Raw genomic sequence first — 24437 nt, forward strand, 5'->3', positions numbered from 1 at the left:
AGCACTGCCCCACCTACCAGTCATGAGTCCAGAGCCCTAACCACTACTGCACAGTGCTGCCTATTTATAATGTAAAATTATAAGAATAAACATCTGACTAATCTTTATAAGTGGTTTATGGGTACTTTCAATTGGATAATATAGGCTGATTGTTAGAAACGGTTTAACAGCACTGACTGCACAGAAGTGTCTTTGATCACAACTAAGTATCTGGTGGTGTGTGTGGGTGTGGAGAGCAAGGTGGGCATGTCCAGTCAATGACCTGGTGTTGTTTAAAGACAGGACAGGCTTTAGAAGCTCCCCATAGTCAATACAACTATGAGCATAGAGGAGATTGAGAGTAGAGCTGTGAATCTTCCCTCTCTGCTGAAATGTCTCAGTCTGCCTCAATCACTGTCATTTGGGAAACATAGGGAAATTGATATTTGCTATATTAGTCACTTTTCAGTGTTTCTTCATGTAATGTACATTCAGAGATGAGAACCTAACCTTTATAGATTCCAGGACACAGATTACATTAATAATAATTATTGCCACAGCCGAGCCTCAGAGAGGACAGGAAGGACTTCAGGGTGACCAGATTTCCCTGACTGCACTGAGAGAAACTTTACCTGCCTTGGGTTCTCAATATTTACTCTGTGATTAATTTTAATACTGATTACAGAAATGAACAGCCACAGCAGCAATACAACAAGCCATTACAACACAATTAATACAAAAAAATACTTGTATTTAAACATAGCAATCTTTAAAAATGCAGCTCTGATTGTGGCAGGATCATAATTACAAAATGGACAGGGTGCAGCGGTTATAGACTCTAGCATACACTCTGACTGGAAATTGGGCGACACAATGACAGCTCTTGAGCTTCATTCCCATCTTGCCCTGTAAGAATGGGAGTATGAAGAAGACAAGTGCTTCCATTGTGATTTTACTCCAAAAGTCCTTGTGTTATATCTGTAGTGTTATCTGATCGATCTTGGATCTCCTCCTCTGAGAGTATTACCAGTTCATTTTTACAGCCCCATGGGTTGAAGAATGGGTAGAGTCTCTCTTTGAATTCACTGTGGAAAGTGTACAGGCGAAGCTTGTTGATCACGTCATAAAAAGAGACCAGCCCTGCATCGTAGTCTAGATAGACGCCCACTGTGTGCAGCGTTCCTATGGTCTGAATGGAGGGCCTGGTTATATCCAGAGCCCAGTACTCATTGTAGACAAACCAGATGCTCCAATAGCCATCTTGGTGCTGGATGTCACCAATCAGATCTTTGTTTACAGACTCAAGGGCCACCCCGAGATCCCAGTGGTCCAAACCATCAACCTTCACCTCCCAGTAATGCTTCCCACTGGAGAATCCCTGCTCTCCCAGCACACCAGACCAGTATTTGTATCGTTTGTTGTTGTCCTTGATGCCGTTTTGATTTTTATCGAAACACACCCGTTTTCTGTCTTCTGATATCCTCAGCTTTGGATGGCTTGTTTTAGGATCCAATGTTATTGTTTCTTCCAAAGAGAAAACAATATAAAACATAAATATCTCAATCAAATGCCCATTGTATATTCACTCCAGATGCAGTAAGGAAAGTATCGGAGAGCTCAAAGCTACACCATTACAGGGGCACTAATGTGGCTCACACTGATATGACTCCACTGTTATGTGTTCAGCCTAAGAAACACTAACTGCTCTTGGGCACATCCAACCCTGGAGGGCCTGTCAGTTGTGTGCTGCCCCTTGAGGAACTCAGCTCACAGAAGGATATAATATAGCCCAGACTGAAACCAGTAATGTCGCTACTATATGGCCCAATCCAAGGTGAATGTGGCTTTTATTGTTGGAGGCTCTCAGTAACTGCTCTGGTTTATGTTCTGTAACTTACCTTTATACTTCCGAGCTTCCTCTATCTCTGTAGAAGAAACAACGAAATGGATGTTCAAATACATAAGTGATGTACTTTCAATCCACAATCGATTAGTATTAATTTTATTGAAGGCTCATTTCATTGTCATTCAAGTTTTAAAGAGTGAATTCAGGTTAGAAAAAGGAGATTATGTATATGTATATGAGGTACTGTTATACATATTGATTGATCTACTGCAGTAGAATATAATCTTACCTTTCTGTGCACCTGTAAAGAGACAAACAAACAGAAATTTTAGTGAAAAGTATCTGACTTTATCTATTTCAGCTTCTGTTCCAATAGGAAAACTTGCATACATATGCATATAATAATAATAATAATAATAATAATAATAATAATAATAATAATAATAATAATAATAATAATCTGAATTGGCTGTTATTTTAAAATGATTAAAATTATGCATAAGTCATCCTTTTCATGGATTCAGCAATAATGTTTCCCCGCTAAGCAATTGATAAGTTTGATCCTCACATTAATTCAAAACAGGCAAGAATGACTAAAAGTCACATGAAATCAAAACTTTGATCCACCTGCTAATTGCAGACTTCAAACAAGTACTTGAAAGTAGTATTTTCTATTTTCGAGCAGAAGAGAGAAGCACCTGAGTATAGGCACCACTGAGAATAGGCTTGCAGTTCTCCACTATCAGGATGTATTGTTTTCATCTGCCCTTGTCTGTCCAAAAAGTCTGTATAAACAATTCTGACACAGCAGCCAATCACAAATTACAGGCCTAATACCTGATGGTAGGTTTCCATTGGGTAGAAGCAAGAAGGCTCCAAAATCATATACTGAACAACAGTGCAAAGACAACTCACCTAGCACATTATTTAACTTCAAAATATCATCCTTTGTCTTCAAATTGTCTAAAAAAAAGTAAAAGCAGACAAGTTATTTGTCTGTATTTCAGTTATATGTAGTATACTGTGGTATATTTTTTCATTTTAGAGCAGTAGAGCATCTGTAGGAAAAAAGTACAAAAGTTAGAAGTTTTAAAACAACAGACAAATTACATTAACATTTCAAGGTGATGTATTAAAAAAAAAACATTTTTCAGAATCCAAATATATGCTCTGTGAAAAGCCATATTTATATTTTGGTTTTGCTATAATAAATACTAAATAAGTACAATATATACAAAACCTTACCCTTTCTCAATCTGCAGTAAAAGATGAGGAATGTTATGATGATGATGACAAATATAGAAAAAAAAAGGATCAGCGAAATGAGCAAGGTCATGCCAGGCATGAAAAACTCATCTGCAAAAATTTGAAAAAGATAAAAGTGTTTACATAAATAAAAAGCAACCGCTACAAAATGCTCCACTGTTTCAGAATAGGATTGCCATTACATTTTTCATAATCTTATGGCCTTACTGCTGACAGAAATGCTTTTGGTAAAACTGACTAAAAACAAACTAGGAAGAGACAGGATTTCACAGAAACAGCAACTGTTTGAGTGCAGGCAAGCAACATAAATTATATATAAGAACATAAGAAAGTTTAAAAGGAGAGGAGGCCATTCAACCCATCATGACTCATAAAGGAGGAGCTGGAGTAAATTTAAATCATAAGTGCTATCAATTATTAAACAGATCTGCCTTGAAAGAGTTTAAAGTACTTTACCACTTCAAATAGAGGCTTAAGTTAGGTTACCAAGGCAAGACTCCCCAGGACAGGACTCAAAACTCAAAAAAGGTTTAAGCACAACTACCAATCACACAGACTTCCTATCCTGAGAAGGATTTACATTTATAACTCTAATTACTGACCACTGATGTAGACCCTGGACTGGACCTGTGTCCTGTCTCCCCCGTGTGTCACAACACAGGACACTGCTCCTCCTGCCCGCCCCGGCAGCAGAAGGTCACTCCTGACAGAGTACAGCCCGTCTGGGGTTCGGGTGATGTGGGACCTGGGGGCAGCTGACAAAGTGGTTCTGGGTTTGGTTTTCCACTGGACATCTGGTTGGGGGTACCAGCCCTCGGACTCGCAGGACAGAGCGATGCCTCCACTCTGGTGCCCATCCAGAGAGACCAGGGGGGCACTGCCAGTCACTGGGGAGCGAGAACAACAGATGAATACAGATGCTCTGGTCTGGAAGCAGTAAATGCAGACCAGTGGATTGCAGCTCGTGTTCAACACAGCTCCTGCATTGAAACCTTCGTTGAACAAACCATTTCCTACCTTGGTCTTTAAAAACTGGTAAATGTAAAAACAGTTGCATATTATGTGCTTATATTTCCCCAGCTATTTAAAAGTTTTAAAAGCTCCTATGAAACAAATTGTTACTTGAAATAAGGATTCAACACAAAGGTTGGAATACAAACCAGCAGCACAGTGGGGCCCTGGGACCTAAATCAGTTGATTGCATCTTCATTCCTTCAAGAGGACTTAATTAATTACTGTAGCCAGGCATGTACTGTTAAGCACTTTCCTGTCTTTCTTCTTTTTCTTACATTGTCTTTAAATCTTTCCTAATTCGGAAGCCGCAATTATTAATGAATATGAAACAATCCCCCCAAAACACTCAGTCCAAGGCCTAATCCCACCACACACCCCTGCATTACAAAAAGAGATCTTGATTAAATTCACTGCACTGACACAGTTCTCAAGTAAACACTCACTGGAGATTTTCACCTCCACCTCTGCTCTGTCATAGAAGGAGCCTGAATCCACAAAACAGGTGTAGCGCCCTTGATCTGCCACTCGAAGGTCCCTAATCAGCAGAGACACATCCCCCTTCTCCAGCCCTGCTCTGCTCAGGGTAGTCCTGCCTGAGAAGTTCCTGCCCTGTGTGTGCTGGTGTTGCCTGTACACGTGCACAGGGTCTCTCCCGCTCTCTCGGGCCCAGCGCACCTCCATGGCCACAGCGCTGACAGCGGGCGAGAGGTGACAGGGCACTGTGAGGTCATCGCCCAGCCGAGTCACCAGGGGTGCGGTGGGAACTGAGACAGCGAAGGACTCTGAAGGAAGAGAAGAGGTGTCAGACAGGAAGGAGAAAGGGTAGAGACCAGTTGAGGATTGAGAAATTTGAGATCTTCAGTATGAGCTTCCATCCAGGGCAAATGGCAGCTGCTGTGTCCCTAACTACAAGCCCTGGAGTTTGGGTCTCCTATGAAAGACAGAGTGGAAGCCAGTTCAGTCACTTGCTGAGGTGGCATCTTTAGGCAAGGGGCCAAATTTGGATCTGAAAGAAGAAACTTCCTTATGTGATCAATATATTTTAAATGTGTACATTTTCCATATGGTTCTTCATAACAGAAGCATTGTGTTTATCACTGCAGCACCTAGCCATCAAGCAAAGGTTTAGACCAAATCAAAACATTGACCGATGGGCGAAGGGCAGACTACAAATCTGTATCCTGTTGCAGTAAAAAAAATAATCAGAAGCCACAATGTACTGGTTAAAAATCAAACCGCAAAATCAAAAATATTTTATTTTTACTTCATGGCACCTGTGCAATACATTAAAGCTGCATTGCACAGGTGCCATGAAGTAAAAATAAAATATCAAAGTTTGAAAGGCAGACAGAGAAAGCGAGAGCGTGAAGGATCAAAACAAACAAGAAAACAGCACGAGAGAAATCAGGAGCAAGATTAAGATGGAGAAAATGAATGTTTTCTAAGTGCAGCAATTTCTAGAAGGACCTTGAGACTTTGACCTTCAGCAGATTGGCTGAGGTGTCTGTTCCACAGCCCCTCCCTTCGACAAGCCTCAAACTGAAACAGATGATCAGTTCCTACTCAGTTTAGACATTTAATTCTGGCAACCTAATGTTAGGTTTAGTTGTAGCTGTATTTTGGATTTGACATATTGTAGAAGAGTACTGGTGTTGCCACAATGTTATAGTGTTCTGTGTTTACTTCATTATAATGTTGCTACAGTGTTATTTGGTTGGATGTGTGTGTTGCCTTCTCTGAATGCCATCCTCCTCCTCTCAGTGTTGGCCTCACCTGTTGTCACCCTGCACACCTGCAGCAGAGTCACAATCCCAGCAACGCTCAATCTCAGCATGGTCCCCACACCGGGATTACAGTATCACTCCTGGAAGACAAACCCTGCTGTCTGACACATAGACCGCTCAGTGTGCAACACAGCATAACCCGTCACAGTTACACCCTGAAGACGCAGGATCCTGATGGTATTTGAATCAGCTCCCTGAGTTTAAGGGTGTTGAACAAAGTCAAATCAATACACAAGTCAAGGGAAGCCTGCTGAGTTGACCAATTAAGTTATTCAGTAGTAAAGGTGTTGTATTCACAACTGTACTTGAACAGTCAATGCACAAATAGCCTGGACCACAATAGACAAGAGCACAAATGTGATTGTAAAGGAAACTTCAAGCAGTGAAGGGGAAGCACTGAACTTAACTCACTCCCAGAAAAGGCTGGGATTATAGTGGTCTATGGCCCCTTGAAAAATAAAGATCTAAACTCCACTCCTTTCGATCGGAGAGTGTTTTCAAGAACTACGTGTTCTCTACATCTGTTTCCAATCAGTCACTCGTTACTGAGATTCCATAGGCCCAGTCGCATGACAGGTATATGCGAACACATGTATCAATCTTTGCAAACTGCCTACTGTCCCATGTCCCATCCCATGTCCCATCTCATGTACCCTCACTGCCCCAGGTCAGTCAGTGATAAACAAGGAGAGAGGTAACATACCTTTAATTTGCCAGTGTGATGGTCCCCCTCTAAATTCTGCCTGAAATTAATGCATCGAGCTCCGCAAAAAAACAAGACTCTCGAGGCAAAACATCCACCGAAAACTCGTCCCAACACTTCAGATGAAATCACTTACCTGCATTTGTAGCAAACAAACAAGTATGGACTATGGATTTTACTCCCTGCGCCTAGGTAAGGATTTTTATGACTGCAGATCGTATTACTTTATGGTCTCATTTTCTCAAGGAGGACAAGGCACAGAAAATGAAACCTGCTCAGAACTGTCACCTACAATTAGAAGACACTGCTGCTTTATTTGAGATCCCGGTGTAAAACCCACAGCTGCTGGGGGACAGAAAACACAAGGGGGAAATAATACTGATCTGCTTTCCACCAACTTCTGAAAAAGCCAGAATCTGACTGTCCCTTTTAAAGGACATGTTCCTTGGTCTAGTCTCTTTGTCTTGCCCATTGAGGGAAAGGAGAGTGGCTTGGGAAAAATAGAGGAAGAGCCTTTCTAGTATGAGCTATCGTGACTACATCCATATGGGCCATGGCTGGCCCCTTGCTGCTCTGAGTCCACCAGATGGTGCAACTCATCGATGAATCAATCAATCAGTAAATCATTCTTAATAGAATATAGTGCCATTCGAAAAAACAATGCTCGAGACATCAGGACTGAAAACAACAGATTTAAAACCATGACAAATTATGATGTTATTTTACATTTACATTTTGAGTGAGATCAGACAGAAATATGAGGGGTTATTATGACATACTGATATTCTCCGAAGCGATGCTTAATACAGCTGGCCTAGTTGGAGATACCTTTGTGTAGTAGCTTGGTACTCTTCATTGATGGTTACTCTCCAGGACCAGCATCACAAGCTCTTTATGAAGCCTGTAATCAGATCAGGAGCAGCTATGGTCACAGACCAAAGTTTGTCAATCTTTGAAGAATTAAGTCTATGAGACTTAATTGTAGATTTCAGTTATGTGAAAACAATAATGGTGTCAACTTAACCGACTGACTATACAAGTCTTTGTGTGCGAATATATCTGGGGTTATGGTCTTGATAGATATTTTCAAATTTTAAGATCAGCCTGTTTAAAAACTGTGTTTAGACATAACAATTCAATTCTACATGCAGTCTTATTTTAATATTGGACACTTAACCAAAAAGACCCACTACTCATGTTGCACAAGAGTCAGACATTATTTTTATTATTATTATTTGTACTTATTATTTCTCATTCTCATGAACCTGAACAGGAATTACAGTCATTACAGCAAAAGAAAACAGCAGCACAGATACAATAAATAAATTATTCAAACAGTACCACAGATACAATCATCTATTATAATTTTTTTCTACAATAATCTCAGTATTATGCTATCAGTCTTTTCAGCAGTTGTGCACAAGGCAGTTCTGTTCAAAAAAGTACCAGGGCTGGAGATATGAAAGAATCAGATTCAATGGCAATTTCCCCAGGAGCAATGCTTTCCTGGCCAATATGTCAATTCTATATAACTGTCACAGACTGTGTAGGATAAGTTAAGGTAAACTGCACACCAGAGACGGGAAACGAAAGTAAATGAGTCACTGTGATCTCAGATAGTGAGAATTATAGTTCTGTTCTAGCTATTGTTTAGGAACTGGTGTTGTGCTATTGAGCTTGATTTAGTTTTCTGAAGCTCTACTGCTCAGCTATTGGCAGAGCAACTTAATGGACTATTAAGACAAAGCAAGAGGGGCAGTGGAATGGGCCCCAGAGAACCTGTTCTTTCAGGCCTAATTATAACTGTCCTTGGCATCACAGACCTGTGGATATGAGATGCCTTTAGATTTTTTCCCAGTAACTAACAAGCTGGTTAACCAAGCTGCAGTGGTCACTAATGTCCAACCCAGCTCTCATCACAACTGATAAAAACGGCAAGATCAAACGGCCTTACATCTGAAACAGACGAACACAAGAAAGGTGACGCACTAGACAGAAGACTCAGAAACTCGGCCCACTCCTTCACGCCCACTGGTCCAATTCTCAGTGCAGGCCTCTCATGTGGCCGTTTCTTGAAGGACCTCCAGAGTCTCAGCTCCAACGAGAAGCCCTGGTAAACTGAGTCCAAGACTTTACTTGAAACTGAAAATTGCTCTCATCAACCTGAGTTTGGTGACTTGATTCCTGCCTCCACGTGTTTAGTCCGACCCAGTGCAATGGTTGTGTAAACACAGAAAACTGGTAAGTGGTGACAGCGGAACGGCAGGGTTGCCTCTCAAGCATGCTTGGCTGCCAATATAATGACAGGACACATCTCCATCAGAGCCCCCAGGAAATGGAAAGTAATCTGCACCTGACAGAGCAATTTCAGATAGCCAAGAAGTACTTTGAAATTGTATCTGCTCTACCTCACTCTCTGGCTCTCGATCTCTATGGCCCATGCCGTTGGTATGGCAGAAGGGTGCGCAGATTTTCACAGTGAGGTCTGAGCAGGAAGGGGTTTCTGAGCCTTTCTGAGATCGCAGCTGTCCATCTCGTAGAAGAGTAAATAGGCCTGGTTTGACTGCAGTTGGGACTCTGTCACTGGACTGACTCTGGAAAAGAGACGATAAAGACAATGATTTTTGAACCAGTATGTCATAGTTTGTTTATTCAAGTAAGGGGATTCTAGTTAAAGTCACATGAAGACCAGGAAGAGCAATTTGGAGACAAAATAATAAAAAACTAATGTAAGTATTTTGAACTTGTGCGCAGAACCAGTTAGACTGCACCAAATCCACAAAGGTTGTCCTCTTCAGCACATGTTTGATAATATCTGTCTGCAGTGGGAGAGTTTGTCTGTCTAGACCCCTTTAGTTGACAGTTACTCTAATCAGGACCTCACAATATCACGAACTGCTGAATGACAGAAATTACGTCTGCAGTTTACTGCCGGTTGTGACCACAATGTGCATGAGACGACAAAGTGTTTTGCATGACAGGAGTACCTGGAGTCATTGTAGCAGTACCAGCCCATGTCCTCCCGGCAATGGGCTGTGTAGTGACCCATGTTGACAGTACCAGAGTGGTTGCACACAGCATACAGATTGTACAGCACTTGTCCTGAGAGAGAGCGAGAGAGAGAGAGGGAGAGAGAGAGAGAGAGAAAAGAAGAACATGCAGAAATAGTGTCAAAACGCCTGGCATCTCTAAGAAGGCAATGGGCAAGATGGCAGCTTATGTATGCTGACACTATGCTGATAAGAATGAATGAGAACGCAGTGTGGAGATGTACAGAGAACTACCTGTGCCCTCCGCTCCGTAGCAGCTCAGATCCAGCTGCCTCAGGGGGAAGGAGACGGAGACCGTGCTCTTGCAGATGGACACTCGAGAGGTAGCAAAACGGTTGAGATCTGAAGCGGCGATCAAGTGTCAAGGGCCGGAAAACAAAAAATCCCAATCTATTCACACAATCACTTTCAGACACATACGGGCAACTGGCAAATGTTCTCATCTCAGACTACAAAGCAAGGTCGGAAGCCTTGGTGAAGGAATAAGCAACATTAATACTTGAGAATTAAAAATAAAAATAAATAATAAGCTAGCATGGTGTTACAAGGGATCAGCCAAACTACTGCAGTGCTGCAGCAACAAGGATTGTTTTTTAGCACTTTATCGTTTGGACAGCTCCTACACAGTCTATAACCCATTGACTCTCCTACATCCCAGACCACCCTCCTCTGCCCTGGAAGGATACGCAGAACAATGATCCTGGGAAATCTTTGGATGGTGAGTTTCTTCGTGCCCTCAGTCCGCTTGCCACATCTGTCACACATCTGGAAGGCAAAAGCGACAGAACAATATGTAACACGCATAATTATAAGGACCAACATAGAGGAGGAGGAAGAGATCTAAATAAACGTGTCATTCAATCTCTTTATCTGTCATCTGCCATCTGGTAGAAAACATGTTTCAAATAATTGTTCTTATTCCACTCTTCAGTATGCTGATTGGGGTTTTAAAGCCAAGGTGTTTGTAACATACAATGTGTGGCACACGTCAGAAATTTGAACGCCAACATCCAGCCTCAGTGACACTCCTCCCACTAATGCAAACTATCTTGAAAGCCAGTGTGTTTGCATCATCATTAGAACACCCACATGTGCTGAAGAAAAACCTCATTCACAGAACCTTACTGTTTAACCCTTTGAAATGTGAAATCTTACAAAAGTGACAAGGGTATGAAAACAAAGGGAGAAAACTGAGACGTGAATTCTCAGCCCCCCATATCCCATTTTGTACGTACAGGTGTGTTTTCTGAATCCAGGTCTTCTTCTTGGGAAAAGAGATCCAAGCAGTCCTTTAGAGCCACAATCCCTCCGGAGACACTTCTCTAAAACGGCAACAGACAGCAGATCAACGAAGGGTGAATATACAACCCCATAGTCACTGGGGCACTTTGAGACCAGTCGGGGTGTGAAAGACGAGATTAAAATACATCGATGTGTTAATGAAGCATCGCATCTTGGCCAAGACGAATAGCACAGCAAATAGGGAGCACTATCTCAATAGTGATCAATACCAATCAGCTGTTCACCATTCCCACAGCCAATCACAGTGATTGAGTGAACAGACAGCTCAAATCAATGTTATTGTCTTGATCAGCAAAGCATCTTTTACAAGATCTTTTATATATGCATTTTAATGTGAAGATAAACAGTGATAATATGCATTACAAATGAGGTTGTGAGGTCTGAACAAAACTGAGCAAGCTGTGGCAGACAGATGGGGCGAGACAGGGGCCGTTTAACCCATTCTCCCTGCCCTGATATACACAGGAAGAGTGAACACAGAGAGAGACAGGTGTACCTTGGGAATAGGCAGAGAGAGGTCACAGAAGACATCGAAAGTGGTCGACTGGTGACCACAGGTAGAGCAGCACAGGGAACTGCGCAGCTGCCCAGCAAACAGATCTGACAGACAGACAGACAGAGAGGGAGGAATGGACACATGGAGAGAGAGAGAGAAACAATGATAATGAATGCAGACGGACAGAGGTACTGAGACAGAGTCCCAAATTCTTCACACCAGCATTCACCCCAAAAAAACAGCACGAAGTCAGTTCTGTAGCTCAGTGGGAATGCACCTTTATGCAAGCTTATATTGGTAAATTTACTGTCAGATTTTTGGTATCTTTTAAAAGGGTTTTACCATTGTGCACTGGTTTCATATGTTCAGCATGTTTTCACCGTGCTTTACTATACTTGACCACGAGAAAAACACAGTGAAATACAGAAAAGACCACTTAGAAATAATGATCATGTATAGCATCGCTTTCCCATAGTCCTGTGCAGCATGCCAAGCCCATAGGACAGCAATGTACAACCATAGTAAAACCACAGCAAACCCATGTTAAAAGTGCAAAGAACCTATTGGAAATGTAAAAGGTAAACTTGTAATAGGCTAGTTTTCCATGTACAAGTAATGAGCTGTAATTTAAGAATAAGTTTAAGATTTGGTTATGTTTATTCAATAATTGCAGCATTTCTGGCAGCTCTACAATGAGACTGAAGCTGCTTACTAGTCGGGTTAAAGATGCCGCCGTGCTTCGACTTCCACCTTTAGGGACTGTGGCTTAAACATGAGGAAGATGAACGCACAACTCACCCACGATTTTGCTGTCGTCCTTCTCCAGATACCTGTTCCACATCAGAGATGCTCTCTCCTCCACCCTGAGGGACAGACAGGAAGAGTATATGAGCAGGGCATCTATTTTAGGGCCACTGGTTCTGTGAACAAAGTCAAGAGTTATACAGACCAAAGAATTAATAAATAATAATAATAATGAAAAGCTTCTTCCTTCTGGACTTCCTATACTTGTGAACGTAAAGCTGACTATAGCGCTGGCTTGTGTATTTAGATTCGGAACCGCTCGGCAACCACGTTGACCAACTCTTGCTGCTGGCAGTGTTTCCGCCGTCATTGAACTTCTCGTTTCCCCTGTCATTCTTTAATGCTCCTTCCTTGCTTACATTTAGATTTACAGTACACCCCTTGTCAGTCTCTTTGGGATTGTTTTGCAGAAGGAAGTACCAAGCACAGCACATCTGAATTTCTGCCTGTCATCAGTATTGCAGCGCCCCATGCGCCAGACTGAGCCACCAGGTACGAGTGAGTGTCTGAATGTGCTCTGTTTTGTGCTCAGTCTCTTAGCCCCAGTTGTTATTACAAGGCCGATCGGTCAGTGGTATGTTCCCCTCACCTCAGCTGCTGGCGTTTGCTCTCTGGGAGGTCAGCACTGGGTGGGTTGCGTGGGGACCGGCGATTGATCTCGGAGTGGAGTCTGTCCAACAGGAAGCGCAGGAATTCTTGGGCGTCTTGTTGGCTGCACACAGAGGGGAAAATGCAGGGAACTGGGATATAAGGAAATTTCAGACTGGGAGAAAAAAAAAGCATACCTGTTGTGTGATGAGACAAAAAGCAATCTGTGCAGTATCAGACTGGCCCAGGTGCACACTTACTCACACTGGCCAGTTACATGACAAAACCACGTGAGTATTGCACAACCAAATATTAAATTACAGTCGTTTTCCTCCTTAATTAGGATATTAGCTTCAATTTGCAGAAGTTAGGGACACTTTAGAGGAAACTGACTTTTGGTTGTTTTGCGTAAATGACCACAGAAACTGATATTTGTCAATGTTGTGTAATTGTAACAGATTTGTACAGAGTGCCAGTCACACATTACAACACCCAGATTTTCTGAGTTGAATCTGTGTTATTCGCTAATTCAAATTGTGGTTTTGACTACAACACGTATCAGAAACGAGATAAGCTTGGTTTTTCAAATGCTCTTTTGTGATATATTTCAGTGCTTTATATAAGCCTCTGGCAACATATATCATGAGATTTCACTGCATTTACATTGCCACAGAAAGATTGCTATTAATGCTGACCAATAAACATGATTTAATATAGATACCCTTACACTTGATCAATATTGTGCACTAGAAAAAAGAAAGCTAAGTTGCATTCTATGTATATAATCCTATGAGGGCACAGCTTCAAGAAATCTAATACAAATAGGTGATTTCTACTGCTAAAAGTGGATATTTTAGGTACTTTTCTAAGAGTAAAACACTGAAGAATTATTGCATACCCACGGGTCCTACCTGTAGCCATTGAAACAAGGCACTGACTCTTTGAACAGGGAGAAAAATCTCCCAGGGTGCACTGGGCTTGCCCCTTCTTCCGCCCAGAGGTCCGACAGAACCCTGGAGAAGGCTGACAACACAGGAGACAGAAGAACAGCAAAGGGTTACAATAATAACCCAATCTATACAGCGTACAAAATAAACCGTCGACACCACAGGGGTCTGAGCTGGGAGACTGAATTTTTCAGCAGTTTGCGAATGATGTTCCTTTGTTGATGTGAAGTCCTGAGTTAATCCACTAGAATATGAATTTAGTCCTTGCTGTTATTTATTATGATGATGTATTTATTTTACAGGAGGTAGCTTTTAAAGATTTAAAAGACAAACAGCAGAAAATGAGAAAGACAGTCCAACCTCTCTCCATGAAAAAGTTCTCTCTCTCTCTTGCTGTACAGAGTATGGAGTCAGGGATAAATTGTGTGTGTGCGTCTGTGGGGGGAGGCACATCGGGGGGGGTGTGCCTGCTGATAGTGATGTCACAGAACTATAGACTGCACACACTTCATCACTCTTTATCATGAAGATGGGCTCCACCACACTGCAAACAACACTAATCAAGAACAGAGCAGCGAGGGTTAGTATTGATTTGTTGTGAAGAAGGAAAATCAACACTCTGTAGACTTTAAAAGAGTTGGAGAAACACCAGGGGATGTCTGGGGCTGTGTGTATCTACTTGATTCATAATGGGGGCTCGGGGAGGCAATGAGAGAAGGGAGAGTGTTGTGGGCCATGTACCATCCATGAGTTCAGGGTCTTTTTGGGAGCTCATTTCCTGCCGATACTTTTCACTCAGACAGTAATCCCTGAGAGGCAGAGTGTGAGACAGACACTGCAGCACGGCGTTGAGGAAACACTGTGGACAGACAGACAGACAGACAGACAGAGACAGTGAGTCAGGCAGCGCAGACAGTGACAGTATGGACATGGAAGACAATTAATACCAATGAGCGAGACGTGACGTGGCATGTTGTTAGAATCACAAAGGAAGAAGGGGAGAAACCTCGAGCTTGCCTCTGTTGCCGTCATACTCACCTCTCCTCAAACTAGCAGCCTTTCTAGGAATGCACACTGCTACTGTGAGCTTAGAATCTATTCCTTATTTTCAAGACATCCTCTTTATTTGTGTATTCATTCATGCATTTATTTAATCATTATCGGTGTACATATGTTAGCATTTATCGATGGATTTTTGTGCATGGGCTCATTCTGGCTCCGTTAGGCAGGTGTGTAAATCAGAAGAAGGGAATCTCACCGTGTTTCCCACATTGCAAATCCCAAGCTGGCCGCTCCCCAGAGTTACACTGGCTTGTTTCTGTGGGGGGCAAGGGGCGAAAACATGACAGGAACACAACATCATATGTTTTTAAAACATAAAACAGTACTACAGACCGAAAAAAATAATCCATCATAATTCAAATAGAGGAAGACAGATACATAACATTCTTCATTGGATCAAAGAGCACCAGTTCAGTTCAGCCAGTTCACCGCAGATGTGGTTCTACGACCTCTCGAAGTTCTTAGACATCAGCCGGGCGTCCACTACACACCCAGACTCCAGGGTGACCACTCCCAAATTAAATAAATCACTTTTTCAAGAATCTTTTTATATTTAAGACACACAGGATTGTTTCTAAATTTCAGACCGCAAAAGGCATTTGCGATTTTCGAGTCCATTTCTCTCAAATGCCTTGGGAGGTTTGGTTTGGTGCAGCTACATTCCAGGGTAACTGTGATCGGTGACAGACGGTGGTGGGGGGGTGGATTGTTACTCAACTTCTTAAGGACAAGTTACCATGTGCTCATGACCCGTGAGGCAAATTTAATCTTTTCTGGAGTGGGCAGCCTTTTCTATGTTTCAAAGGTACCAGGGATGGGGACTTGTTTCTTATCGATCATCACTTTGGAATACCCTCATCGGACCACTTTGAGTCCATATACTGTAGTCCCATCTGTGGTCCAGATCATCTTTTTTAAGCAGATGTCTGTAGGCTGCTGAGAATTGCAAACCCCAGCTTAGCACCTCATTGATCCCCCAGTATGAGAAAGAGACTGCAGTGACGTGAGGTAAAAGATTGGTAGCTTAGACACTTCTCCTCAGTCACCTCTGCATTTGGAGTGAGTATTTGTGTGTGTGTGTGTGTGTGTGTGTATGTGTGTGGGCGCTATAACAATTGGTTAAATTCAATAGGAAATGCATTTTTTGTCACACTGTGTGAACATTTTTGAAATCACATTTTGAGTTGTTTTTTTTAAAGCGCAAACCCCTATAAAGATGAAGGCTAATATGCAGTATCCTTACTTAGAGTCCTGATCTGATTAAGTGTCCGTACATCTCAGAGGTCATCCTAACTCATCCTATTAACTCATTTGGTGCTGCAGGGCGAGCGGTGAGGAGGGGTGGAGGTTACAGATCCACACGTGTGAGAGCATGTGCTCGAATGTGCTGTGGAAGCGGGTGCTAGCAGTTTTAATTTAGTCAGCACTTAGGTCAGGTTCTTGATGCTAAACTTGTACTTCTCAGAGCAGCCCTGTCACATTGGCAACATGGGAAGCAACGTGGCACGAGGCACAACTCTGAGAACGACTCCCTTATATACACACACACACACACACACACTCTCTCTCTCTCTCTGTCTCTTACACACACGTGCCTTTAGAACTATTCAATGTTCTCAAGGACTTATACAACAATCTTCTAATGAGACTGTGACTAAAATCAACCAAATTAAGACAAAATTAACACTGGGTGGGTGATCTCGTGATGGTGTTTGTGTGTGTGCGTGTTATTGTGGTGAGAGTGGGGTTCTTTTTTGCACAGATTGAAAGGTAATCACTAAAAGGCGGGGTGGGGGGTGCTATCTGGGGCAGCACTGATTCTCACCTCTTTCTCTGTAACCAGCAGTAGCCCCATTAGCGAGGTGTACAAGACAGATTGGGAAATGTCCGTCCCTTCCTGCTGCAAGGTATTGTGGGTAACCAGTGAGCGACACAGAGCCTGGCAGGAGTCCTCCATGGTTGTGGCAGCAGCTCCTGGCATCCCCCTCCCTGTCCCCTCGACAATGGGTAACTGGGGGGGTCCTCAGACAGCGATGATACTGTCACAAACATACAAAGAACTAACTTTTTTTTTCCAACAAACAAACTATTCTTTCACATACATCAAATTCTGTTACATCCACATATTCAAATTTCAAACCACCTGTACAAACTAACATTCACAGTGTATGTGCATGTATGTGCAGTTCAGAAAGCCCAGCCTCTTACTCTTAGACAACTTCACTATGGTAAATATGTAACAGCCTTTATTCCACCTGAAGTCACTGACACTAATTAATTAATTGAATTAGCTGGGTCTTAAATATCTCAAATCAATTTAAGTATTTGATTTTCTTATGCTTCCATAGCCTACTTTAGTATTTGTATTAATATGAATATTTACACTAACAAAAACAACAGTGTTAGAAGTTTCAACTGTCTTAAACAATATTAAAATGATAAACCATGAGTAAGATTATTATAATGTAACATTGTAAATCAATTCAATAATAATGAATAATAAAAATCATATTAACAAACAAATACAAACACAGCATTGTACTTACCTAATATGTTGAGAAAACAGATTAGAAGATTTGAAGTTTAATCCCATCGCCCACAACCCCAGTGTTTTAACAATGGTTATATCCCTTGCTGCTACAGATGGTTTTGTTCTCCTCAGTTTAGGTGTCCAAGGCAGCACTAGAGCCACAGGCAGTAAATTGGTGAGGAGTGTTATGTCTATACAGGCAGTGTCTGTTCTCTCTCTCTCTCTGTTGTGAATTTAGAAGATTATTGTCTTAATCTTTTCTAATCTCGTCCTCCCACTCTCTTTCTTTCTATATTTAGTCACACCTCTGTCTCCCTCACACAGAGGGACACAGTCGGCAAATTCAGGTAATTACCTAACTGTAATCATGTTGTGCACAATTTAAAAGTGCACGCTGTGCGGCTCAACCTCCCGTTATGTACAGTAACGTGTCGCACTAAACTGCTGGCATGTCTTGCCCTTCTCCGCGGCGCCGCAGTGACACCGCCGTCCTCCTCAGTCCCGCATGGCGGCAGCATGGGTCAATATCGGCGTCTGTCTCTTTAACAAGAAAGCCCGCCCCTTCTCCCTGTCCGCCCACACCATTGGTTACTTCTCCTGTCAATCCAAACCCCAAACAGTGGTCGTCTCCTTGACGCCGAGAGTAAACCGTCTTCACCGACACATTGAATCCGGAGACGAGACAGGTAAGCGTGTCATCACTGTTTACTGCACACTGTGAGAAATACACACATTCATGCATGCCTACATACATACTTATATAGGTATGCTTTTGTGAACAGAAACACTCATGACTTCATGCATGTAATCAGGCTGTACATAGTGTGATCGTCTCTGAAAACAACACACAACAGAAACCTGTAACAAAGTATCCTAATCCTTTCATACACCTGCTCACATGAATAACAAGACGTTAGCACACACGTCGCGATGTACGAAAGGAAATCTTGAAAAGCAAGAAGAAAAAGTTCAGACTGTGTTACTCAACCTTTCAACCATCACACCTACCTAATATAAAATAATGTCCTCCGTGAAAAACTTAAGAAAACACACTTTCAGCTCGTCTTGCTGCAGTGGGGGGTCATTCTGATAGGAGCCATTTCATCCCCCCTCATGTGTGTATCTTCCAAATCAGACAAAGGTCAATTATAATTCGATATAATAATTAACTGACATAGAGATATATGGTTTTTTTTTTTTAATCACAATAAAAAAAAAGGAAAATCAAAAATTAAAACTTTCTCAAGTTAAGTAAAGATAAAAATGAAGTCTAAGGGTTATGTTAATTTGTTCAGAGGGCATTATTTTGAGTAATTTGGCAATATTATGCACCAAAATTAAAGTCTTAAAATGCAGTTTACATTTTGGTCTGGGATAGACAGGGTAAGAGTCCCCAGTCCCCAACTTTTTTATTTTTGTATTATTTATTAATACTTTATTTAAACAGGGAAAGCTACATTGAAGCCAATGTCTAATTTTCAAGTGTGCCCTGCAAGACAAGCATCACAAATAAGAAATCAAAACATTTAAAAATGATTCAATACAAAAGGTTGTGGTTCCTTCTTTTTCTACTGTCTTGACTGAATTGAGTCTGGATTTGTGAGGGCCTAGCTTGAAAGTTGTGTTTATCCTAGGGTTGGGGTTTGGACGGCTGTAAGCATAGCAGTAGGTAAACTATTGATGTAGTGCAATGGGCTACAATGAAACTTCTCTTTCTCCACTGCAATACAGTATCAGATTTATATGGCCTGATTTTGTTTAGTTGTGATTGTCATTCCTCTGTTCCTGAATGTCTTCAATAGCCAAAGAGGGCAAGGAGACAAAGTGATGTCAGACCCAGAGGAAGAAGGGATGGAGGGCGAGGTGGAGGAGTTTGCCATCACCACATCCGCCTTGGACTCTGAGGGAGAGGAAGAGGAGAAAGAGGAAGAGGAGGGGCAAGGAGAGGAAGCGGCTGAGACCGAAGTGGAAGAGAAGGTGACTGATATTTGCGTGTCAAACCTGGCCTGCAATCCTACACACAAAGACACACATCATGCCAATTAGAGATGATTATTCAAAGCAATGGATGAAGTCAGTCCCCATCTTCCTTGTAAAACACATCAGGATACCTCCAGGAGAGAGGTGCTATATAAACCCAAGATAATTATGTTAGTCTGGTGTGATCGGGCATCTTCTCTCTCCCTCAGGTGGAGAACCTTCCCCTGACTTCGGAAATGATCTCTGAGAACCTTTCCCTGCTGTGTCGCACTGGCCATGGGCTGACACATGCGTTCATCAAACTGGACCTCAAGGAAAAGTGAGTTTTCAGCAGCAGCAGTTAATCCCCTGACCTGTGGTGGGTCATAACACTCCCATCGTGTCCTCTTCATGTTCAAAACAAACATCAAGTACAAGCACACAAGCCATTAAAATAAACATTAATTCCATAACGATCTTAGTCGGCCTTCTGGAATCTAAATGGATTGAAAACTTTAATATATTCTTCTGTCCCTCAATCTTTGTCTATCTAGGGGATTAACAGACCTCAACTTACTGTGCACCTTTGTCCACCTACGTTTCTTGGACGTCTCCGCCAACAACCTGCGCGACCTCTCGCCTCTGGTCTCCCTCTCTCACCTGCTGTGGCTGAAGGCGGACGGCAACCTGCTGGCGGGGTTCAAAGGCCAACCCCTGGACCAGATGGAGTACCTGCAGTGGCTGAATCTGGCGTCCAATCGGATCACGGAAACGGAGGGACTGGGAGGGCCCAGCCTGGAGAGCCTCAATCTGACTGGTCAGTGCAGACGCTCCAACTGAGCGCTATGTTACGGAGGCTTATTCAACTACCCGTTGAACTGAATTAGGTTTAAGTTTAATAGTTACCTGCACTCAGTTCTTGGTTTATGTATATACTAAATTGTACAGTACAGGTATGTAGTTGGCGGTTAGTGGGGAGGAGGTCAAAGTTTAGATTTAATCCAGCACCTATAGTGACTGACCAACACGTCACTCCAACATGAGCCTTCCACTCTTCCAGGCAACGGGATCCAGGTGATCTCCGGCCTGGACTACGGCCGTCTGACTAACCTGGTGACCCTGGAGCTCAGAGGGAACCGCCTGGAGACCACCGATGGCATTTACCTGCCACACCTGCGTCGGCTGTACTTGGTGCGTCTTCAGTAGAGGGTGGAGTGGGGTGGGGGTGGAATTGAAAAGACTAGAATTAAAAAACAAAAACAAATCCAAAGAAGGTGTAGGTGATCGAAGTCTGTTTGAGGTATTCCCAGTACTCCATGCACTCTCTCTCCCACAGGCCCAGAACCTGATCAAGCGTCTGGAGGGGCTGGACCGGCTGGGGAAGCTGACCACCCTGCACCTCAGAGACAATCGCATCGAGTCTCTACAGGGCTTCGGCGAGGGCATGACATCCCTGCAGTACCTCAATGTCAGGTAGGGCTGTCGGCTCTGCAGGTCCCGTTCCCCGTCATCATCAGCCAGGCTGAAGAGCCTATCAGGAGACGCACGGGGAAACACAAGAGATCGCTTTGTCAAATGGGATGTCAGGCCAGTGTGGTGGGGTGGCCAGAAATGGAGTCTCAGTGAGACCGCGGGTAACGAAAAAAACACGACTTTTATTAAATAAACAAAGTAAACCGGCACAAGGGCCAACCAAAATTATATACAAAACAAACAAAAACTCCCTAATGGCCGGCTGAGGCCTCCTTATATAGCAGGTGGCTGGGGTTGATTGACCTTAAATGATCAATCACCCCAACCACCTGCAGTCCATGAGCAGGCAGGGAGGGACAATTAACCCCCTCCCTGCCACAGCCAGCCACACCACTGATGGCCGTTTGGAGAATAGTAATGTAATTGGCAACTGAACAACTATCATAACCCCTAATAAAGTTGTGCATTCGAACAAGACAATCACACACGGTGGCACTGTTAGTTCATTAAACAACAGCTTTAGATCAGAGAGTGTTTTCTGTAATACATCAAAATCAGATTTCAAATTTTAAAATGCTTGGCCAATAGTAGGTATGATGGAATACAAGACAGTATCATCAGCATATAAATTAGTTTTAGAGTTTATCATATCATCATTGATGTTATTTATATAAGTGATCAACAATAACGGACTACTATAGTGCCTTGCGGAACCCCTTTTGTAGCTCAAGATAGTCAGATGGCTTGGGTTCTGTCGTGGAGATAATTACTGAACCACAGACACACATCAGATCCCAAACCTATTGTAGAGAACTTATTTAGCAAAATGGCATGGTCAACAGTATCAAAAGCTTTTGAAAGCTCCACAAACATGGCAGCACAACTTTCATCATCCCATGAGTTTCCAATGTCATTCACAACAAGCATTGTAGCTGTTGTATGTTTAGGCCTGAACCCTGATTGATTCATTCTCAGAATGTCTTTATCACACAGGAAATAACGTAATTGCTTGTTTACCAAAGACTCTAGTACGTTTGCAAGACGAGAGCCTAGAAATAGGTTGGTAATTACCTAAATTACTAGTGTCACCTCCTTTGTGAAGGGGTAGCACTAGCGCTGCCTTCCACACTTTGGGTATGATCCCTGTTACTAAAGTTAAATTGAACATATGAGTTATTACATCCGCAATAAGAGGAGCTGCACTCTTAATTAAGGATTCAGGTTATCAGCCCCTATTGATTTGTGGCAGGAAGGCATTAACCTTAGTGTCTGAGAACTGTCGAAAGGAGACGCCCTGTCTATTATCATTTTCATATACACTTGACATCGAACACTCATCCATAGGGCCGGTACGCATCACCAAGTCAGGAAGGCAGTCAACTGACAGAACAGGATCTGCGCTGCCACTATTTCTTTCAAATAAGGAACCTGCAGATTTGAAGTGCTGATTAAAAACCTTACAGATCTCAGCTTTCTCAGTAATAATAGTAGATTCAGAGATTACATGCTTGGGCAATAAGGATGTGTATTCTCACACAATCAGGGAACCATGTCATCTAGTCTTTCTCATGTCATCTTGAGAGAAACAAAATGCTACCAAGCAGAACACACTGTGAAAACTAGGTCTCTCTTTCCCCTCCCCTCCTCACTCACTCACTCCATTTTCTCTCTCTCCCTTACTCTCCTTCACTTTTTTTCTCACTCACTTACTCCTCCCATAACAAAATCCCTCCTCTTCCTCCTCTCTCCCTTTCTCTCTCTCTCTCTCTCTCTCTCAGGGGTAATCTGGTGGTCGCCCAGCAGGAGCTCCACTCCTTGGCCCCGGTGGCGGCGACGCTGCGAGCCCTAGTCCTCTCCGAAAACCCGCTGGCGGAGAGCGAGGACTACCGCCTGCGCATCCTGGCGCGGCTCCCTCTGCTGGAGAGACTGGACAAGGAGGCAGTGACCAGTGAGGAGCGGAGCGAAGTGGCCGAGCGTCAGCAGGTCAGTCAGGCCACAATCCTCCTCCCGGGAAGCCCCCCCAGCCCAGCAGAACATCTAGCCCTCCCCCTCCCCTTAACGCAATTTCCTAAACCACTTGGAAGTTTAGCTCAATTCTTTGCACTGGAACAAACAGCTTCAACGGGTTCATATATTCCAGTCAATATAGCATCTTGAATTAAACAGTGCCTTTACTTACCTCTCAGGGTCAACTGACCGACTGAATACAATTCCCTGGTTTTCTGAATCATGTCCATTCAGGAGGGAGAATGGGGAACTGCTTTAGGAATGGAAACTTGCAGTTCTTTCAGAGGCTGTATTCCTGTGACTTTGATGTTGTGACCTTCAGCCGAGACGCAACAAAGGTGTAGATTAGAATGAGTTTATTCAAATGTAATAATCATCATCATCATCCTCATCATCATAACGATATTACTATGATTGCTATAATTAGTGTTTTTGTTGTTAAGGTTATTATTTGTATTATGGTATATAATTACAGTACACCTTTGACTCGTCCGGAAGAGGTGTGACTGAATGGCACGAGTTTACAATCCTAAAATCGTTTAAAATCACCCTCCAGAATGCTTTTTTAATTTTCCTCGAATGCAGCATAGGAATTGATGTAGGGAGCTGTGAATTGCACACGCTCTTTTCACACAGAAGAGGAAGTCGCTTCACATGTTGCTTTTCATGCTATAGCTCAATGTTAATCCAAGGAAAAAGTAGATTGTCCGAGACACTAATCAGAGACCTATAGGCCTATTTATATAGTCTATTGTATAGTAGACAGAAAAAGTATGTATGGAGATGTATAACCAAATGTGTTTTTGTGGACTTTAATCTACAAATCAGAGACTTTTAATTATTTTAAACAGTAGGGGTTTTAAGTTAAGTATATAATTGTATAAAGAACTTATTAAAGAACCAAATATTTTATTACACAATTTAAAAAGTCAAATCTAAGATGACTGTAACTTAATTAATGTTCAGTTAAGTAATTGAGAGCTCAGTAGGAACACAAACCAGTAGAGTAGGGTGACAACAAGCACCAGGATTGGGACCCCCTGGTGTACCTGATGAAGTGAGTTCATACCGATTTCTAATTATTTTTAGTTTATATAGATATATTGCTAAATACAGGTTGATATAATTACTAATATTTATTATCTATAATTTTTTCCCCTTTTTCTCCTTTTAGGAATTTGGAGACGAAGACGTTACAGAACAAGATGATTATTGAGTTCCTTTGGTCAAACCTCCTGCTGCACTAATTTTAACACCTTATCCTTTTAACCTGGGTTAAATCAAGAAAATGGGCGAGGACGAGAACGAGGTCAGAACATGTGGCTGGGGTGTCGTTGTTTTCCCAATATGGGATGTGTATGTGCTCTGTTTCCTATTCTTATTCCTAGAATTATTTCTTGCTGTTTGGGGAAAATTATCTGCTGCCCTTCCTGAAATGTATACCTGTTGTACATATGAAGCAGAGCCAGCTGTGTGCATTGTGCCATTCATTGCTCCATGTTTCTTTAGTAGCCAATAAAATATAATGCGTTACTAAATCAATTAAATGGTTTAATTATACCTTTTTGGCACTTCCACTAACCTTAACACTGTGTGCAGCTGGGACCCAGGTCTGTGTTGTTTTTGT

At 42.4% G+C, this 24437-nt stretch overlaps 3 protein-coding genes and 1 long non-coding RNA gene across 7 annotated transcripts; 1 reads left to right on the top strand and 3 right to left on the bottom strand.

Annotated features, from left to right (window-relative positions):
* Window positions 1–621: 621 nt before the first annotated feature.
* LOC136753685 (uncharacterized) lies at window positions 622–1909 on the bottom strand. Its single transcript, XR_010817460.1, has 2 exons — window positions 1878–1909; window positions 622–1503 (listed from the first exon to the last, which is right to left on the bottom strand). It is a non-coding gene; the product is annotated as an uncharacterized LOC136753685 (long non-coding RNA).
* A 546-nt stretch (window positions 1910–2455) lies between these two features.
* Window positions 2456–6756, bottom strand: LOC136753980 (butyrophilin subfamily 3 member A2). Its single transcript, XM_066710359.1, has 7 exons — window positions 6593–6756; window positions 5879–5969; window positions 4549–4887; window positions 3694–3978; window positions 3071–3181; window positions 2741–2788; window positions 2456–2496 (listed from the first exon to the last, which is right to left on the bottom strand). The coding sequence occupies exons 2-7, from the start codon at window positions 5937–5939 to the stop codon at window positions 2456–2458; spliced, it is 885 nt and encodes a 294-aa protein (XP_066566456.1). The 5' UTR covers window positions 5940–5969; window positions 6593–6756.
* Window positions 6757–8273: 1517 nt separating this feature from the next.
* usp21 (ubiquitin specific peptidase 21) lies at window positions 8274–17865 on the bottom strand. 4 transcript variants are annotated; one of them, XM_066709995.1, is made up of 13 exons: window positions 17388–17865; window positions 16667–16880; window positions 15038–15097; window positions 14521–14638; window positions 13744–13855; window positions 12834–12956; window positions 12239–12303; window positions 11441–11544; window positions 10878–10964; window positions 10329–10407; window positions 9877–9984; window positions 9580–9694; window positions 8274–9186 (listed from the first exon to the last, which is right to left on the bottom strand). In XM_066709995.1, the coding sequence occupies exons 2-13, from the start codon at window positions 16820–16822 to the stop codon at window positions 9066–9068; spliced, it is 1248 nt and encodes a 415-aa protein (XP_066566092.1). In that variant the 5' UTR covers window positions 16823–16880; window positions 17388–17865; the 3' UTR covers window positions 8274–9065. The 4 variants fall into 4 exon arrangements, with proteins under 4 accessions (XP_066566092.1, XP_066566090.1, XP_066566091.1 ...); XM_066709993.1 differs by having other exon boundaries at window positions 12239–12360; XM_066709994.1 differs by having other exon boundaries at window positions 12834–13007.
* A 109-nt stretch (window positions 17866–17974) lies between these two features.
* On the top strand, window positions 17975–24335 carry LOC136753687 (leucine-rich repeat-containing protein 23). The gene is made up of 8 exons (XM_066709996.1): window positions 17975–18057; window positions 19174–19348; window positions 19561–19670; window positions 19885–20147; window positions 20391–20521; window positions 20667–20803; window positions 22582–22786; window positions 23985–24335. The coding sequence occupies exons 2-8, from the start codon at window positions 19199–19201 to the stop codon at window positions 24024–24026; spliced, it is 1038 nt and encodes a 345-aa protein (XP_066566093.1). The 5' UTR covers window positions 17975–18057; window positions 19174–19198; the 3' UTR covers window positions 24027–24335.
* The last annotated feature ends 102 nt before the right edge of the window (window positions 24336–24437 follow it).

This window comes from Amia ocellicauda, chromosome 7 (assembly GCF_036373705.1).
Source record: "Amia ocellicauda isolate fAmiCal2 chromosome 7, fAmiCal2.hap1, whole genome shotgun sequence".
NCBI classification, from domain to species: Eukaryota; Metazoa; Chordata; class Actinopteri; order Amiiformes; family Amiidae; genus Amia; species Amia ocellicauda.

Excerpts from the sequence above, each read along its gene's own strand:
- LOC136753687 (XM_066709996.1), top strand. The coding sequence starts at position 19,199 with ATGTCAGACCCAGAGGAAGAAGGGATGGAGGGCGAGGTGGAGGAGTTT. Across the intron at positions 19,671-19,884 it reads AAACTGGACCTCAAGGAAAA|GGGATTAACAGACCTCAACT; the intron begins GTGAGTTTTCAG and ends TTGTCTATCTAG. Across the intron at positions 20,148-20,390 it reads GGAGAGCCTCAATCTGACTG|GCAACGGGATCCAGGTGATC; the intron begins GTCAGTGCAGAC and ends CCACTCTTCCAG.
- usp21 (XM_066709992.1), bottom strand. The coding sequence starts at position 16,822 with ATGCCAGGAGCTGCTGCCACAACCATGGAGGACTCCTGCCAGGCTCTG. Across the intron at positions 13,008-13,743 it reads CCTTGTTTCAATGGCTACAG|TCTGAAATTTCCTTATATCC; the intron begins GTAGGACCCGTG and ends TTTTTCTCCCAG. Across the intron at positions 9,985-10,328 it reads TCCCAGGATCATTGTTCTGC|ATCTCAACCGTTTTGCTACC; the intron begins GTATCCTTCCAG and ends TCGCCGCTTCAG.
- LOC136753980 (XM_066710359.1), bottom strand. The coding sequence starts at position 5,939 with ATGCTGAGATTGAGCGTTGCTGGGATTGTGACTCTGCTGCAGGTGTGC. Across the intron at positions 4,888-5,878 it reads GGTGTGCAGGGTGACAACAG|AGTCCTTCGCTGTCTCAGTT; the intron begins GTGAGGCCAACA and ends CTCTTCCTTCAG. Across the intron at positions 2,789-3,070 it reads TTACTGCAGATTGAGAAAGG|ACAATTTGAAGACAAAGGAT; the intron begins GTAAGGTTTTGT and ends ACTTTTTTTTAG.